The 18,499-nt window shown below is 42.0% G+C and overlaps 1 protein-coding gene across 1 annotated transcript in view; it reads left to right on the top strand.

Moving 5' to 3' along the window:
- The window catches only part of RAPGEF4 (Rap guanine nucleotide exchange factor 4), a 275,140-nt gene that overhangs the window by 143,420 nt on the left and 113,221 nt on the right, over nucleotides 1-18,499 (top strand). The window contains exons 5-6 of the mRNA XM_040643867.1: nucleotides 8,736-8,808; nucleotides 13,259-13,278. Of these exons, the coding sequence (XP_040499801.1) occupies nucleotides 8,736-8,808; nucleotides 13,259-13,278 (93 nt within the window). The remainder of the gene's footprint in view (nucleotides 1-8,735; nucleotides 8,809-13,258; nucleotides 13,279-18,499) is intronic.

Genomic DNA, 18,499 nt, shown 5'->3' with positions numbered 1-18,499 from the left:
ATTTTGTATGATCAAGTGCTTAAATAACTCTTTCTTAGAATTTGCATGTTTCCATGCTATGTGTTACTGACAGTCCTGTTAGTTTCGTAAGTGCTGGGCTGGATCGTTCTAATTCAGAATAACTATATTAATATCCATCACCCTTAAAGATTGATATGGTTAAATAAAATGTCAATCAACTTTTTTTTTCTATACACAAGGAGGCAGAAGCTGTTTGTTTCAAGGTGCATAGTCATATTTATACATTAGATGGACTATAGTAGGTGCAGGCTTAGTGAAAAGAGAGCTGTGAGGATTGCCTGTGCAATACCAGCTCTAGAGCAAATTAGTATATGACTCAATTAAGTAGCACTGACCAACTGTGTGTGTGTCTTAGCGTTGACGTACTGTGTGTGTGTGTCTTAGCATTGACCTACTGTGTGTGTGTGTATTGTTTTCAATTTGAGTGTTCCTAAGAGAAGCGCATGGCTAATTTAATTAGTTGAATATGCAGAGTACATACTCACTTAAATCATAATCATTCCAGGGAATCCCCAGAAGTCTCCAAACTTTTTAGGCATTTTAGAAGTATAGATGTGTTGAGTGTGCTTCAGCAAGTAATCTGAGCCTTTAATGTCATTCACTGTAGGTCACTGGAGATTGTTTCACCTCTAGGAATAAAGTACCTTTATCTCTTACTTCATATTCCTCCAGGTTCAGGCCTGCTTCCCCCTGAAGGGCCCAATGCCTTCCTTGTTTTCCCATCAAAACCATTCTCCAGGAAGCAGCCAAAATGATCTTTTAAAAATACCTATCTGTTCTTGTCACTTATCTACTTACACTGCTCCCTGTTGCACGAGAGTGATGTTCAGAGTCCTCACTGTGACCTACAAGGCCTTACCTGCCCAGCCCCTGCACCACTCAGCCTCCCCCCCTCCCCCCAGCACTCTTGTCCTGATTCTCCTGCCAGACTGGCCTAGTCTCTAACATTAACACCTGTTCCCTCTCTACCTGAAGGCTGTTCTCCCTGCCCCCTGCCCCGTACCCCGAGGCTCCCCAGCCTTGGATTCCCTGCCTTGCCCTGACTCTCTAATCTGAATTTGCCCCACTCTCTACCATCTGCCAGTAGGGGAGAGAATTTCAAATAGGTGCTTCTCCAGTGAGACTTTATTTGTTTGCCTGCAGGGTCATCTTGCTTGGGCTTTAGCCTAGAGCTCTTAAACAACTCAGGGTTGGAAAACTTCCTTGGTTAGAGCTATTGTTGTGATTATCATGCTCCAAACTACTGCTCTTGGCCCAGGTTAGTCATGAATTAAGAATGGCCAGGAGTTGGCTAGCAGAATTTTGCCTCCATTTAGAAATATCTATCTTAGGACCAAAGGATATAATTAAATATCATTGAAGACGAGGCAATGGAAGTTCTTTGAGCCCTATTATGCGGATGCTATAGAAATCAAGAAACAAGGAAACAGAATAACTTGGCATAAGAGGTAAACTCAGGCCAGCCAGGGATCTGCTGTGGGAGAAGCGGTACATATGGTTTTACAAGGGTGAACAGAAGAATTCTGCTTGTAGGTTTCCATTTACAACTGCTTTACTTTCCCTCTTCTTTCCTACTCTTCTTCACAGGTTTGAGAATTCTCTGGCTTTCTGAGATTTTAGAGCAATGTGCCGTGTACATTTTCACATTACACGTCATACAGAAGTTATGAAGAAGCTCTTGCCAAGAAACAGGAAAAAGGGGGCCTAAACGTTAGATCTCTGTTCTAAGCTCTTCTCCCAAATAATCCTAATGCTTTCAGAGAAAGTACAGATGACCTGTTTGCCATTACATTTTATGAACTCAGCTTTAATAAGTTGGGAGAACTAGTGCAGATATAATGAGTGGGACTTTATGACAAGACGTAGCCTCAGACCCCCAGAGCAGCTGTCTTCTATTCTGCCCCAATCCTGTCCACTCCCTGCCATGAGCTCTCATTAGTGCATCCCTGTCCTGAGCATATCCCCTCACCCTGGATTTTCACAGTACTACCTATCCATCATTCTTGTGGTTTCCTGTTTTTAATGCTTTTCTAGCACTCATATCCCAGCCTGAGGATGCTACTTATGCTTTCCTTGCAACCTGATGATCTAGGCAAGAGGACTGGGGATGCAGGGGGGCTGTTGCTGGGAAGGGGTATGCCCAAAGCTCTTGGCTCGGCCTGGCTGCTTCTGGCCAGGCAGGAATGTAGTGACAGTCATGTTCTGCCCTGGCTCCCCTGTAGAGGCTCCTGCTAGCAGCCTGAAGAGGTCTTGACATCAGGCACCAGCTTGAAGAACACTCACAGTGTGTCCGGAAGACCTTCACCTCCAGGGTAGGGAATCTGGCTCCACCAGGACCCCATTTTCTTTTGGCATGCAGGGTCCAGCTAGGGTTCAAGCTGCCAGCCTTCCTTTATTCTCTGTTAGTCCTGCTTTGTAAACTGAGACTAGACTTTCAGAAGGGCACCTATCTTTGGTATGCCTCCTCCCCCTGCAGATGCCACCCAGCTTTTGTATTCTGGCTCCTGGACTACAGCTGGGTGGTATGGAGCCTTTGTGCAAATTAGAGAAAAGCAGCCCTAGCTCTGGGTGGGAGCAGCCCCAGGCTGGGGCTCAAGGCCTGTGGAGCAGCGCTGGATTTACCCCCGGCACCCTTTCCACAGGATGGTTGCTCTGCCAGCCTTCCAGCCAGCCTTCTTCAGTGTGCGGGCCATGAGTCAGCTGAGAGACACACCAGGTTTTAACCTTTCTGGAGACTGTCATTTTTTGTCTCTTCTTCAACAATATTGAAGACCAAAGCCAGTAGCACATTGCCACCTGGATTTAGGGACAGGAATCTGGCCTCACTAGCCCAAGCATGCCATCCCTCCCCTCTGCTGCATCCCACACCCCCCACACTGCTTTCCCTCTTCCCTCCGTTCTGAGCCACAGACACTGACTTGGCTTTACAGACTGGCCCATTGTAACTCACAGATTCGTTTTTAAAAAATTTTTCTTTGAATATAAAGCAGTTCTGATAGCTGAAAGGCTTTACTTATTTTTGTGAAATTATTTTTGGGCTTACTGTCTTGTGCCCTTGCTTTCTAGTTGGGCGGTTTTACCTTGTGGATATAAAAATAGGCAGTATAGGCACTATAAAATTATTTTTAAAAGTCTATTATTAAATTCCTATTTCTCCACAGCCTCATTTAACAGACAGGTCAACAGATATATTGTAGGTCTTTACATTGTGTATACCCACAGCCTCAGGAATTGCCATGCAGAAGATGTTCTTTCCTAAAGCTGAAGGCTGTCTGCTTGGGAAACTCATCAAATATAGTGTGATTATCTTGATTAATCCTTGGTTGTTATCTATTATCAGCAATAGGTAATTATTTATTAAGTGCCTAATATGTGCTGGGCACATTTATAGATTTTATTTCTCATCTTCCCAATGGTTCTAAAAGATGGGACTCTTTACCCAGGAAACTGAGGTGACCAACTTACTCAAGTTCACACAGGTAGCATGTGGTAGGATCAGAATTAAGACCTTGTTCTTGTGAGGTTCGGATGTCTGCGTGCTTTTCATAACATCAGAGGTTCTTGTTTTTTTCCACTGAAGTTCCCTGAATGCAGAGGAAATCAATCCATCCTGCCCAGGGTCTAGACCCTTTGTAGCTAGAAGTAGCCAGCAGCAAGCTCAAAATTTCTTTGAAGTCTCATGCTTTAATCTTTAAAATTTATGCAAATTTAGCTTTCTACTCTGTAATATGAAAGTATAAAAGTAATCCTTTAAACTACTTGACATAGAATAAAATTTAAGCTCCAGGAAGAGCTTCTGTTAACCCCCCTCACATCCCCTCTGACCTGCTGCGTGCCGCTCCAGGGACCTGCGCACCTCAGTTGGAGAAGGTCAGCATTGCACTGTGGTACGTCTCAGTTAAATTCTCCGAGAAACCTTTCAGGTACAGAGCAACCTGTCACCTGGCCAATTCTCAACCATAGAAGTCTTTCTAACAGAAAGGAGGATTCATAGACAAATCCTAAATTGGTCTTTGTTGATTCTTCACCAAGATCTTTGAGTGACATCTGTCTGGCTAGAAGTTCAGGGATTAGTCTTATGATTCATAAGCTTTTATTTTTTAGAAGCAAAAGTCATTTTTCAGATGAAATTGCTCTCAGAACTCTAATTTATAAAACAGTTAAAAGGGAAGACACCCTAGTTGCCGTAGGGGTGGAGGTTCTGTGTGCATGGTGCCCTTGCCTGAGGGTCCACCACGCAACCCAGAGTTCTGCCTGACGAGCCCTGGAACACCCATTTTATGGATGAGTAGATTGAAGTCAGAGAGCTCAGAAGACTTGTCTGAGTTGACCCAGCTGACTAGTGACAAAGCCAGGAGTAGATCCTAAGAACGAAGCCTACCAAATTCTTCAAAGACCCTTGAAGGCCCTTGTGGTTTTCTTGTCATATGAACTTATTTCCTAACTGCTCTCAGAGGTCGTGGAGGGTTAGGGAGTGGGAATGGTGAAGAGTCCTCCTACCAGGGGCCTTCCACAGTGAGGATAAGTGTCTGTGGCAGTTAAAGGCATAGCTCTTTCCCAGGTGCATATGCTGATTTTAAAATGATTGAGCAAGGCCATTTGAACTATTGATGTGTTAGGATGCGTTGGGATCCAGGGAAAGGCTTTGCAGGAAGAGATCAACCAGGGCCCCAAGGAGCACTTGGTCAAGGGATCAGTCAGACCACTGCACACCCCTGCAGCCAAGGTGGGGGAGGCATGTGTGGGTGACATTGCATAACCACCACGAAAATGTGCTGGGTCGCCTCTGAAAAACTGCTGACTCAGATTAAAGCCGGCCTTGTGCTAACTTTCATATGGGAGCCTTGGTGAATTCCCGTTAATTTTATTCTGTTTCTCAGAAAGCTTGGAGTGGCTTTTAAACTTCGATGAAGATATGAACAGCTCCGCAATCTAGGTTTACTAATACAGTCGTCTCTCATTTTTCAATTCATCACTGTGGCACCAATAAACGCTATTACAACGTAGCCCAGTATCTAACCACCCCCAGTTCCCCTACTCTGGAGGATTTTATGATCAAAGGGAATTACTCCCACCTCCACATGTTAAAGAAGGGCTGTCAGTTCACTCTACTGCCGTCATCATCCACACTGTGATGATTGACGCTGAATGCCACTGCAAGCCAGTGCCACCAATCCAGCCCCAGGCAGGCAGCCACAGTGGGTGATGAACAGGGACAACTAAGTCTCTCCCCCACGTGATCCTCAGCCACCTAGATCTCTTTCCCAGAGGCAGTCTTTGTTACAACTTTCTTGTGTATGTGTCCAGAGATAGTCTATACATTTACAAATCTTTATGAATATTCACATACACACATCTATTCTTTTATTCCCACAGAATGGTAGCATACTCTACATACAGTCTGTGGTTTGCCTTTTTTTAATTTCGCAATATATTGTGGTGATTGTTCTATGTCAGCAGGTCGTGCTGCTTCATTCATGGCTGCATAATATTCCAACACTGTCTCTTCATCAGGAAGTAGCCTGGGTGCTATCTACTTGTGGACATTTGAGTTATTTCCTGTTTGGTGTTGCTGTTGTTTTGTTGGCTGTCACAGACAGATACACGTGTTTGCATGTGTATTCAGGTATTTCAGGAGCTCTAAGGGAGGTTCTTTGCTCAGTCAAAGGGAACAGACATTTAATGTGATGGATTGCAAATTACCTTCCACCGAGGTTGTCTCATTTTACATGTATGAGATAACCAATTGTGTGTTAGTAAATTTTTTGAAACTTTGCCAGATCTGACAAGTGAGAAATGACATTGCACTACAGTTTTAATGTGTCTTTCTGTCATGAATGAACTTCTGCATCTTTTCATATAATGTATTCTTTTATAGACTGCTTTTTAACTGTGCTTGGAAGATGAGATGCTGCACAAAGATTAAGCAGTATGAAAGTTACTTAGGAATCCCAATTTTCTGATATAGGTTTTATTTCAGTTAGCTGCTTTTAACCTAATTTATATAGGGTGCTCTGTATAGTGCTACATAAGAAATCAATTTTCCTGTTTTAGTGAATGTTTTCTAAAAAATTTCCCATCAATTTTAATCGGTTGACTTTTTATTTATAGGTATTAAAATTTTTTAAAAGAGCTATTTATTTATTTATTTTAGAGAAACAGAGTGTGCGTGAGCATGTGTGCGGGTGGTGGGGGGAGGGGCAGAGGGAGAGAGAGAATCTCAAGCAGACTCTCTGCTGAGCGCAGAGCCAAACACAGGGCTCGATCCCTCAACCCTGAGGTCATGACCTAAACTGAAATCAAGAGTCAGGTGCTTAATCAACTGAGCCACCCAGGCGCCACTACTTATAGGTATTAAAATTTCAGCTGTGTTTTTTGCAATCTCCTCTATACTGGAAGTTATTCTACTGAAACCAGTGTTGTCTTATTAAATAAAGTACTTTATAAAATTAAAGTATTTAATTCAATTCAGCAATGACATTTATGAAACAGAAATTTGAATATCAAATGGAAATTATGGAAATGTTACATTTCTTAGTTGTGATAGTGGTATTGTGGTTTTGTTTGGGGAAAAAAAAGAGTCCTTGCCTTTTAGAGATAACTACTGAAATATTTATGGATCAAATAATATGATATCTGGGATTTGCTTCAAAATAATTCCGGTCATGAGTTAATAATTATGGAGGCTGGACGTTAGGTATGTGTTATTCTGTTTTTATACATGTTTGACATCCTCCGTAAAAATTCTAAAATCCAACAGGTAAGTATTACGTTCATATTATGTGCAAGCCATGGTGCTCTCTGCTGCAGAGATAGACACTTAACAAGTGCAGAGGGCCTGTCTGCTTGTTCTATGCAATGAGACCAGTGCCTAGGACATTGCCTGCACATAGTAGGTGTTCACTACATACCTGTCCTAAAATCTGGCCCACCTTCTGCTTGCCCAAGGGCTGCTCTATTTTCTGGTCTCAGAGCAGCAGCCCTGATGCTGCGCTCCGTGAACGAGCACTAGACCAAGTGCTACGGAGCTATAGGAAGGTGAAGGCCCATTCATTCAGGGGTCAGGGAGGTGCTTCTGTGGAGCTTATGGGAACTGGCATTGAGGTACTTGAGACAAAGAACATCCGCCCCATCCAAAACATTTCCAAACAAAGCAAAATTGCTCCTTTAATTTAACATAGGTTATTTATTTTAAGAGCCTGGTAAGGAGTTGCTAACAGTAAGAAGAATAACTCAAAGGCTGTAGGGGGTCACGAAACCTTCTTAGAACACATCCCAGTCCCCATCTGCTTTCTGTGAGTCTATTTTATTCAGTCCAGTGTAATATCATGCCCGGTAGTGTGTTTAATCGGTGTTCTCTCGTGAGGAAGAAGAGTAGGTAGTGTCATGAGAAAGAAGAGAATCAGAACCGAGAAACTATCAAAGGAAACGTCAGGAATTCAGGGTGCTAGATTAGTCCTGTGGGTATATTTGAGTGATTAGTTAACTCAGAGGCAGAGAAAATCATGATTTTTAATGTTTGCATGCAGGTGTTAGTATAGTTGCCTCAGAATGAGAAGAAAAAAGGATTAGAAAAAAAAAAAAGCTAGTCACATCTTGACTAGAAGAAGGCTCTTTTGAGAAATCGTCAATGTTACATTACAAACACCATTCAAATCTACCAAATGGGCCAGATGTTGCTCAAACACTGCATGTCGCCAGCTGCCCATTGCTACAGATGAAGGCTTTTCTGCTGACGTTTGTGTAACCCACAAGCACATTATAGCGTGTTGATTCTTTTGATGCCATTTAACATTTACGTGTCATCATAATTATAAACCATAAATATACATGACACCATGCAATAAATAAAATTGCCTGGCTTTCATCCTACGAGGGGAGGAGGCTGTATTTATTACCTGAGAAGACAGGATGTCTAATATCCATTTTGCATTCTTTGTAAATGTCACCCCTCTCTCGGTGGATGCTCTAGATGGCTTTATGCTCACCAAGCCTTATGCCTTCAAAACAGCACAGATCTGGGGGCTAATAGATATCTCTGAGCCCCAGGTTTTAAGGCAGGCCTGGACCAAAAATCAGGGGGATACAATTCAGAGGAATCCAAATAGTTCTAAATGAAGTCAAACCATTCTATTTGACAACAGACCAAAAGTTCTTTAGAGGTCATGTAACGGGCAGGTGCACAGTGTAAAAGGAAGTAGTTAAATGGAAGCGAATCAGCTTCTTTCAAAACAGACATTTTCTAGAGATGCAGTTCTTTTTCCTTTGAAAGAAAGCTGATTCAGTGCCATTCACCTATTAAGAAGGCAGCACAATTATTTGTATCTGCATCTATAAAAACCAAGTGTCTCTGCCTTCCACAAAAACCTGAGCATGTGTTTGCTGGAGTGAAAAGCAGGGCAAGAGGTAGAGGGAGGGGGGAAAAGCCCACGCAATTGGGTTCGTCAGTCACGAGTACTTAAGTGAACTGGCTGGCATATTACCCCCTCCCTGGGCAGGGGCAGGGGGCCCTCCCAGTCTTATCCAAGAAGACCTCTCATAACACAGCATCTGTATTTCAGAGCACAGATCCCAGACAGCACATTTCATGGCTTTGTAAATGCTAGAGTCAGATGCTTCCTGACACCCAACGTTTCTGCTTTTTCGTGTGTAAATAAATGAGTGCTCCAAGTGAGTAAATCTCCGTGCATTGAGTTTACAATCTTGTCTTTCAGAAATATCGACAGTACATGGCAGGACTTCTGGCTCCTCCTTATGGTGTTATGGAAACGGGCTCTAACAATGACAGTAAGTGAAAAATGTGAACATTTTGTATCTAAAAATTTGTCGTGCGGTATGTGTTTTCGTGTGACAAAAAATATGTCCTACACCAGCTTGACATACTAAGTCTCCAGACTCTTGTGGATAAACAGACCTGCCAGCCCACACTTGAGTTATTTTTAAAAATTGTTAACATCGTATTATTTTGTGGTCTTAGCTGATAGAGAGGGAGGTATGCTCTGGTACCAGTTGGAACTTCATACTTAAAATGCTTTCTCAAAAATCCCTTCATTTTATGGTGAAATCTAGTGTTTCTGTGCTCTTTTAAAAATGGGATTTATGAATTGTATTTGTCTCAGTCACATCCAGACACCTGAGAGCCCCATCTCTTGCTATTTTGATGCTATTGGTCAAGGAGAGAAGCAGCGTGAGTCATTATTCATTCTTCGCAAATCATGGCCTCATCTAACTCCAAGCCTTTTATGCGACCGGTCTCTCACTGATCATAAAAGACAGGAAGTTTTTCTCTGTGATACTCTTTTCTCATGGGTGCCCATTAGATTCAAAGAAATCCTGCGTTCTGTCTGTTCATGTGTGTTGAGAGCGTCTTTTTAGTGCGCATGGCTGGCCCTGCGAGTTGCTTGTTGCTGAGTCCCCTTATTCGGCCCTTGGACGTGTACGGGTGGCAAGATGCCCAGTGCTAAGGTTTTTGGAGCTGTAGCACCTCGGCAGCCAAACAGCGTGATGAACCAACCAGGCAGTGCTTCCACGCGAGGGTCTTCTGAGAAGAGTCACCCTTCAGATCCTCTCTCTATCTCCTTCGGTTCCCAGTCACTGCCACACTTGTCACTCCGAGGTGCTTCTCCTCTCAGCAAGATCTTAAGTGAGCTTCCTCACATTCCCTGCCCTCTGCATCATAGTTTCTGTGTAGCCTTTGCCCTCTTTCTGTTTCTCTTCTGTCCTGGGGGTGGGGTGGGGCGGGGTGGGGGTGGGGGGAAGACAGGTCTTCCTTTCCTTTCCTTTCCTTCACTCCCGTGTTCTTGATTTTTCTTTCCTGGCTGATGTAGGGATGACCAGCTCTTGAAGAGTCAGTCCTTGAGTTGAAATCCCAGCTGTGCTGTCTCCTATCTGTGTGACCTCAGGCAAGGCATTTAACTTCTCTGTGCCTCGGTCTCCTCACAAGATTGTTGCGAGGATTAAATGAAGCAAAACATGTTTAGGGAGCGCCAGGCATAGAGTAAGCACCCCAGTGGTGTTAGCTATTATTTCCTCACCACTGGTCACTCTTAACCCCTCCAAGTCTGGCTTCTGCCCCATACCTCTTGACTCAAACCATCTAAAGTCTCCAGTGACCAACCAACACCAGCCTCCATCATTACCATTCCCCATCTCTCTGACTTTGAGTAAGACTTTCCATGTTCAGACTCCATTCACCCTGAGTTCCCAGGCTCCACTGCATTATCCTGATTTTCTTGTATCTCTCTAGCCACGTGCATTTGGTCTCTTCCACAGGTATCTCTTCCCCTCAGCCCAAAGCTTAGGTATTACCCAAGAGTCCAGTCTTGGCTGTTTTTTCTCTTTTGTTCTTTATACTTTCCCCATGACCATCCTTTCTTACCGTGGATATGAACTTCCTGAACCAATACCTCTGTTCGATTCTTCCCATGGGGGCCTAGCTTTCCAAAGGACTGCGGGTTCTCTTTCCACCTGGATGTTCTGCTGGTCTGTTAAACACACAGTGTCAGTAACAGAACACATGTTGATTCCCACAAAACCCATCCCTTCTCCTGAAGGCCACATTTTCATTCCTACCTACACTGTTCTTCTCCCATACCAGCCTCTCAACCTCAGCCGTTTTATTTTATTTTTTTTAAGATTTTATTTATTTATCTGTCAGATAAGAGAGCGAGAGTGATATATATATAGAGAGAGAGAGGGAGAGAGCACAAGCAGGGGGAGCAGCAGTAGAGAGGGAGAAGCAGGTTCCCTGCTCAAGGGAGCCCAATGTGGGGCTCAATCCCAGGACCCTGGGATCATGACCTGAGCCAAAGGCAGACACTTCACCAACTGAGCCACCCAGGTGTCCCTAAATCTTAAACATTTTAGAGTCCTCCCTTCTGTCACCTCCATGCTCTGAGGTTAATCACCCATCCGGTGCTTTGTTCCTTCCTTTGCAGGGTTCTTGTTTTTTCCTTTCTGTTCCCTGGGCAGCCACTTGGCCAAGGGCCTTATCACTCTTGACCTGAGGGCAAGAATGACTCAACTGGCTCTGAGCCTTCAGTATCTCACCCTTGGTGTACCCTACACCTGACTTATACCTGACTTACACAGAACTTTTTGAATTTACTTTGTATTGTGAAAAATTTCAAATATGCAGAATGATATAGTTAACATACATGTCTTCATCACTTTAATTACCATTAGTATTTAATACTTAAATATGATTTTTTATTAATTACAATATGCCCCTTAATATTTTAATTTTAATATTTGCCTTATTTCCTTATTTTATTCACATACACACATTTCACCCCAAATACTTCAGCAGATAGTTTTGAAAATAAAGACTTTTCCATGCACAACCACAACACCATTATCACACCTAATATAACTAGTATGACTTTCCTTAATCATATCATCTACTGAGTTCATACTCAGATTTTCCCCACTGAATGTCTTTATAGCTCTTTGCTCAAACTGGACCTCAAGGACCATGCTCTTGCATCTGATTTTTGTTCTAAGTGTCTTTTCATTTTGAACAGACCCTTCTCCCCCTTTTTCCTGGTCATATCACTCTGTTGCTCGAAACATCTTAATGATTGCCCGTTGCCTGCCATGGAAGGTGAAATTCCAAGATTGCTAATGCCTTAGCCCAACATTCAAATTCCTGCATGGCCCCAAATCATCTTTTCAGTGTTATTTCTCTACAGATACCCTAATCTCCAGCCACTTAGATATGGTGATTGGTGCTGCTGTGTATTTATCTTATCGAAACTCTTAGAAAGGAAGCTTCTGTTACACCCTTGTATCTCCTCAGACAATCAGTTCCAGTCGTTTCAAATGGTGGTTGAACAAATGGGTGGAATAATGAGCGGACGGCTGGGATTCAAAGTTTCAGAGTGCTGATATTAGGCCACCCTTACTCCTTCTGACAGCTTTGGGAAGTGATGGCAAACCGTTAGTATTCTGTCACCCTGCTTCCTGCCTAGGCTTTTTATGTCCTCGTACTACCCCAGTGTGGGGGTCAGAGTTTAATTAGGGAGTGTTTCCAGATAGTCTCTTCCATTCTTACCCTTTCTGTGTATTATACTGCTGCCTATTAAAATGGACACTCAATTCTTTTAAAGCCAATAGTATAAATCCTGCGTACCCCCTTATTAAACACAGAATGTGCTGTTTGCTTAGAATTTGGAGGTACTGTATTTTCATGTTGCAAACCACCTCAAACTGCCCCAGGGCGAGCCGCACAGACAAACCACCTATGGTTCCGACTCTCAGTAGAAGGCCACTTGGGCCCACTGTACTGGAGGCATTAGCGCTGCTGGGGCTCTGGACCTTTCAGTCTGGCCACCCTGCTCATGTCCTCCAGAGTCGACAGCCCCAAAGGAAGAACAAAGGACCAGGGTCTGCCTGTAGCTCACGAAATGTTTGTAAATGAATGAACAAATGCATAAATGGATGAACGATGGACTTTTTCACTGAGAAAACTGGGACACCCCTGGAAACAGGCACGGCCAGGCTCAGACCTGACTTCGGAGGCTGCAGGAATTTGCTTTGCCCCAAAAGGAAGTTGTGTTCTGGTGGTTTTTATGTGGGACCTGAAGCTAGGTTCACAGCCCTGGTCCCCAGTGAGGTGGTTTGAAATGTAAAAAATACAGTTTGTGCCACTTGAGAGGTGACGTGTCTGTCCCAAATTCTGAGTGTTCTGTGCCCAGCATAGAGGAATTAGCTGTTCGCATGGTGTAAATGAATCCGAGAAGGATTTTTATCTCTGGCAAAGTAAAGCGTATGGTAGAAAAACAAAATAAGTATGAGATTTTGTTGTCTGGCACACAGCCTTCTCCTGATTCATTGATTTATTTATGTTACGGATTTTGTTGGGCTCTGCTATTTTTTTTTAGATTTTTTTATGTATTTATTTGAGAGAGAGAGAGAGAGAGAGCATGAGGGGGGAAGGGTCAGAGGGAGAAGCAGACTCCCTGCCGAGGAGGGTGTCCTATGTGGGGACTCGATCCTGGGACTCCAGGATCATGACCTGAGCCGAAGGCAGTCGCTTAACCAACAGAGCCACCCAGGCGTCCCGCTGAGCCACCCAGGCGCCCCCGCTGCTATTTTTCTAAGCAGCATTATGTAAGTTTTGATGGAAACACAAATTAGAAACACCAGAATTTTACTTTATTTGATTCAGCAAAGGATTTCAGTTCCATTTTACAGATTCATCTTACAATTCATGTTCTTTCTATTTTTCTTCTTCTAGGGATTCCTGACAAGGAGAACGTGAGTAGCACTCTCTCTGCCTAGCTTCTAAAAACTGTCATAAGGTAAAAAAAAAAATAATAATAATAATCATGGTAACCCTACCAGAAAGAGAGCTCTGCATCCACATTCAACAGAGCAATAAATATTTTTCTAATCTTATTCTGTCCTCTTTGGTGAGTCCCTTTGAAATATGAGGGGGCAGAAGGTGGATTGCTCCAACGTGGTCATAACATGTCCTTGATATTAACTAGTCTGCAGAAAGGTTATTCTAGGGGCAAACAGTACAATTGCTAAGGGTTTTTCTTTTCCCCGCAATGTATACAGGCAAGTGAGCAAATCATTACTTTAATAACATACAAAAAATTAGTTGTTTTTCCTTAGTGGGAATACAAAATATGAAATATGGGGTCAGTTGATTTTATAATTGTATCCCAAGGTGCATGAAAGTCAGTATTTCTCTTTGGAAGCTGAAAATAAGTAATTGCTCTCATTGTTTAGGGCAGTCAGGTAAGAGAGTATGTTTAGGACAAACTTTTCACCAAGAACCAGTGCCAAGTGCAGATTTCAAGGACGGCAGTGGTGTACTGGCTTTGGCTTTGCATGCAAATAATAATAATATGAGTTATATATTAACCGGAATCTCAGTTTATTCAACAACCTGAAAGGGTTAATGATGGAAGAGTATATAGTGATTAATTTGAAGCGGTGCTTGGTGGCTTTCAGATGTGTCCCCTTTCATTATGTTCCTTGATTGCTGTACCCAAGTGGCATTACAGAATCATTACAGAACATTCTCCTTTCTTCTCCCTGCTTTTGGTCCTGTGTCTGTGGACAGAGATGTCATCTTCATTCAACTCAGATTATTTCCGTATTCCTTTCCAGAGATCTAACTCTAGCTTTCCTTAGGTCTTCTTTTCATAATGTTGGTTTCAAGGGCTGGTTGGGATTCTGGCTGGTTGTTATATCACCACAAATTTGGGTTCCAGACCCAGCAATGTGACTTCAAATGTCACACCAAAATCTCACTTGGCTTGGTTCGGCAGAGGATTTCCGTTCTTGGCTGTGGGCCTTCACAAGCTACTTGGCTTCTCAAAACATCCTTCCCTCATCTTTAAATGTGGATGTTAGTCTTGACCACCTTAAGAGGCCGTTGTGAATAGTGAATGGAATAATCTGTGGAAAGCATAGAGACTAGTCCGACAGAGCTCGTAAATGTTAGGACTATTACTGTAATTATTGTTTTGTCAAGACTTGTATCATTTTCTCAAGATCTTTCCTCCTCTGAAGAATGCCTTACCCTTTTATGAAGTAACTGTTCTTTTGCCATTTATGGTTCTCCTCAAAATACCTTTCTTCAATGAACCTTTCCACTGATCTTTTGTTATAAAAAAAATACCTTTGTATGTTGAGCGAAGCTCTAGATAATCAGGTTCATGGAAAGCCAAAGCTTTAGAGTCCACACTAACAGACTCGTGCTGCCACGATTTTGGATACGGATGTCCCAAAGCACTCCAAAACAAATAATACATGGATCACTAGCCAAGTAAGGAGGATAAAAGAGCCTGGTGCTTCCTCATCAAGGAACCAGCAGTGATGTGGAGGGCACACACAGAATGGCCAAGCCCTAGGAGGTCTAAAATGTTCTCAGCTTCAAAAGGAAGCTCTGTCTCTCTTAGGTCCCTCATGACCTTTAGGTTGGACCTCCCTGCAGAGGGACAACAGGCACAATGTTCTAAGCAGAGGCCTACCAGCTGTCATCCTGTGGCTCATTTTGTAACAAAATAGGAATTCGAAGTTTACAAAAAGTTAGAAACATAGAGTTATTATCAGCGTATCGCCCTATAAGATTTAGGGGGTGGGCCAGGCTGTTCCCTTATATTATTCATAGTGTATGTTATTTGTATTTGTTTGGGTCATTCATTCTATGTCAAGTTCTCTAGCAAACAGAAAAGCACCCTTTTTCTCTATCAGCAAATAGAGTGGATGTAATGTCACCATGTGCTATTAAGAAAGCTCTCCAATGCCATCAGTCAAAGTAAAGCAAATGAGATGAAAGATATTCATGAATAGAGCTGAAGCTCTAGAAAGATAAAAAGAAGCCTAAAAAAAAAAAAAAAGAAGCCTAAGAGTCTTAGAGTGGGTGTTAATTGGAATTTTTCCTTTATAAGAGACAAGTTGTGTTATGATGATTTCTTTTATCCTTTACCTTCTTTAACTACACGCTGGGCAATCTTATATTCCCTTTATGTTTCTAAATAGCAATAATATGCCTGTGGACTGAAATAAAAGCACTTAGACTATTGTTTCAATGTCCAAACAGCTTCTTCGCGGAGAGAATGTATTCTCCTCTCCAGCTCCTACTCTTGATTTTGTTAATCACCATGTTTAACTTTTAACCAAATATGCAGGCATCAGTAAGTGGTGTTTTTAGCTGCCTTGCCAGCTCTATTTTATTTCCAGATGCAGCCTCACCTTGCAAAAAAGGAACTTTCTTTTCATAAATTGCACTTTCATAGAAACAAATGGGCTGGCAGTTAACTTGTTACATTATTTTGTTTACTACTTACTGTAATTGATAGAGACGTCATTTAACTTGATATGACACAGGATACTGGAATCTATAAACTAATTGGTAAGATACTAGAAAAATGACCATTGCTCCAATAAAGCAAGTAGACTATTTTGATAGGGTTACGATTGTTTGGGGCTGTTGGTTGTACAAATAAATTATTCTCTTTGATCTGTTTAAGTTGTATTTTTTCTGTCCTCTGTATGTGCCCAATCGGATGACCATGTTTAACACAGAAGCTAAAAATCACAATTACAAGAAATCTTCATAGTTGAATGTTACAGTTGCCCTTTGGAGGAACGAGCTTGTCTATAATTTTCTGCTACTTACGTAGATTTTGTTCCCTGTGCTCCATGCATTTGACAAGTGGTTGCTATGGAGTTGTGTAGTTTTACAAGTTTATCCTTTTCTTCCTCAATGTAGGAGCCAGAAAATAGGCTCAGGAAGATATCACAAAATAATCCCATTTCCTTATTTATAAACATCTAGTTTCCAAAAGGATCATTTGAGGTCCCCATTTTTTAATACAATTATAGTATTGACAGTGTGATTAGTGAGGTTCCTTCTAAGTGTGGGAGAGTACTTTCCCAGTACAAAACACTAATCAATTCAATAATTCAATCAGTTATGGAAACAGCCCAAGTGTCCATGGACTGATGAATGCATAAGGAAGATTTGTGTGTGTGTATACGCACATACACACACACACACACACACACACACACACACAGTATTACTCAGCCATAAAAGGGAATGAAACCTTACCATTTGCAATGACGTGGATGGAGCTAGAGAGTATAATGCTGAGTGACATAAGTCAGTCAGAGAAAGCCAAATACTGCATGACTTCATTCATATGTGGAATTAAGAAACAAAATAAATAAAGGGGAAAGAGAGAGAGAGAGAGAGAGAGAGAAAACAGACACTTAACTTATAGAGAAAAACCGATAGTTACCAGAGGGGAGGTGGGTGGGGGCAATGGGTCAAAGAGGCTATGGGGACTAAGGAGGGCACTTGCAGTGATGAGCGCCGGGTGTAGTATGGAAATGTTGAATCACTGTATTGTACTCCTGAAACTAATATTGCACTACATGTTAACTAACTGGAATTTAAATAAAAACTTACAAGCAGTTCAGAGCTCAAAGGTTTCCTAAGCACTAGAAGAACTGGATGTTACCGATTAGTAATGAGCAAGCTTGGGAGTCTTATAAAACTATTTGGTAGGTGTTATTTTAAGAAGATGACTTAAATCAGCAGTTTGTCAAACTCTTAAAAATCATGGGTCATTTATATAAAGAATAATTTTTAGAAATTATTATAAAGACACAGATTTTAAATGGCAAATGGGGAGGAGATAATTTACACAGCTTGAAAATTCTCATTAAGGAAAGGACAATAGAATAAGAAGAAAATAACTGTTAGTGTCAAAAGTTTAGGAATATTAGGCATTTTTAGGGAATATAATAACATTGCTGCTCTTTTTTAAGATTAAAGAAAATAAATTAAAATATTTCACACCTATTAAATAACAACATCTTATTTTATCATATACATTGGCTAGGATTCTGAGCCAGATGAAGGTAAAGGAAATTGTGTGTTCTCAAACAAACTTAAAATAATAAAAAACTTAGATAAACCCATAAAAGCCTGTAAAACCTTTTAACTCCAGCTTTAGAACACCTACTGAATTCAAACCAACAGTTTCAGTGAAACAATTCTTAAAATCCTGCTTTTAAAACATGACTGAGCTTATCAAGGCATCTTGGCCAGAGTTCACAGGTTTACCCCTGGCAGCTGATCCCGTCTGTTCTAGGATGAGATGGTTAGCTAGCCCTGTCGCCGCGATGCAATAGCCCGCCCGTCTGTAACTGGCCCAAGGCGCAACGCTCAGCAGAGGAGGGCACATCAACCGAATGCGAAGGACAGAAAATCCTAAGCCTGCTCATTTTGATTTTAAAGGACACACTGCTTATCGCCCAGGTGAAGATTAGATTTGGCAGTGTTGCTGGCTCCGTCCCTCCCGATGTGTGGAGTGTAAACACTCATTTCTTTAGCTGGCCTATGGGAACACATAGCTCAGTGAGCCAACACTTACCTTGTCCCACCTTCGGGAGAACACCAGTGACTTAATGTCGAAGGTGCCAAGGACAACATCAGCTCTCGGTGTCTGAAGAAATGTTTGTTTTTGTGTTTGTGAGTTATGTATTTTATGGGGCAGAATGCCCTGGCTGAATATCTTCTTGCTTTTTATTCGGTCTGTTCCTCTGCTCTGTTATAAAAGCTGATGGTGCCATCTCTCTCTCTCTCTCTCTCTCTTTAGCTCCTGCACTGGTATATTGATTGAATTTTTAAAATGATCTGTAGTTGCCCTTAATCTAAATCATGAATAGTAAGTGTGGGTAACAGTCTAAAAACCTGATCCCTCTGGTCTCAGTTAAGCCATGTGTTTGTTGCCTCTGAACGTTCTCGGCAATGTTGCCAAGACCTGCATACCGTGAGTTTGCTGGGTGAAATGGCACATATTGGAGTGTTTTGTGGTGATGGTTCATTAGTATATTTTAGAATTACTTTCATAAAATTATGAATTACACATGCTGATTATTTTGGTGCTCTCCTTTTGGTTTCTGTACAGGTTTTAGATTTTTTTTAATGGAAAAGAACTTCTTACTG

Source organism: Ursus maritimus, unplaced genomic scaffold (genome assembly GCF_017311325.1).
Source record: "Ursus maritimus isolate PB19 unplaced genomic scaffold, ASM1731132v1 scaffold_1, whole genome shotgun sequence".
Lineage (NCBI taxonomy): Eukaryota > Metazoa > Chordata > Mammalia > Carnivora > Ursidae > Ursus > Ursus maritimus.
Note: the sequence above shows the minus strand (reverse complement) of the source record. Positions and strands in the feature narration are given on the sequence as shown.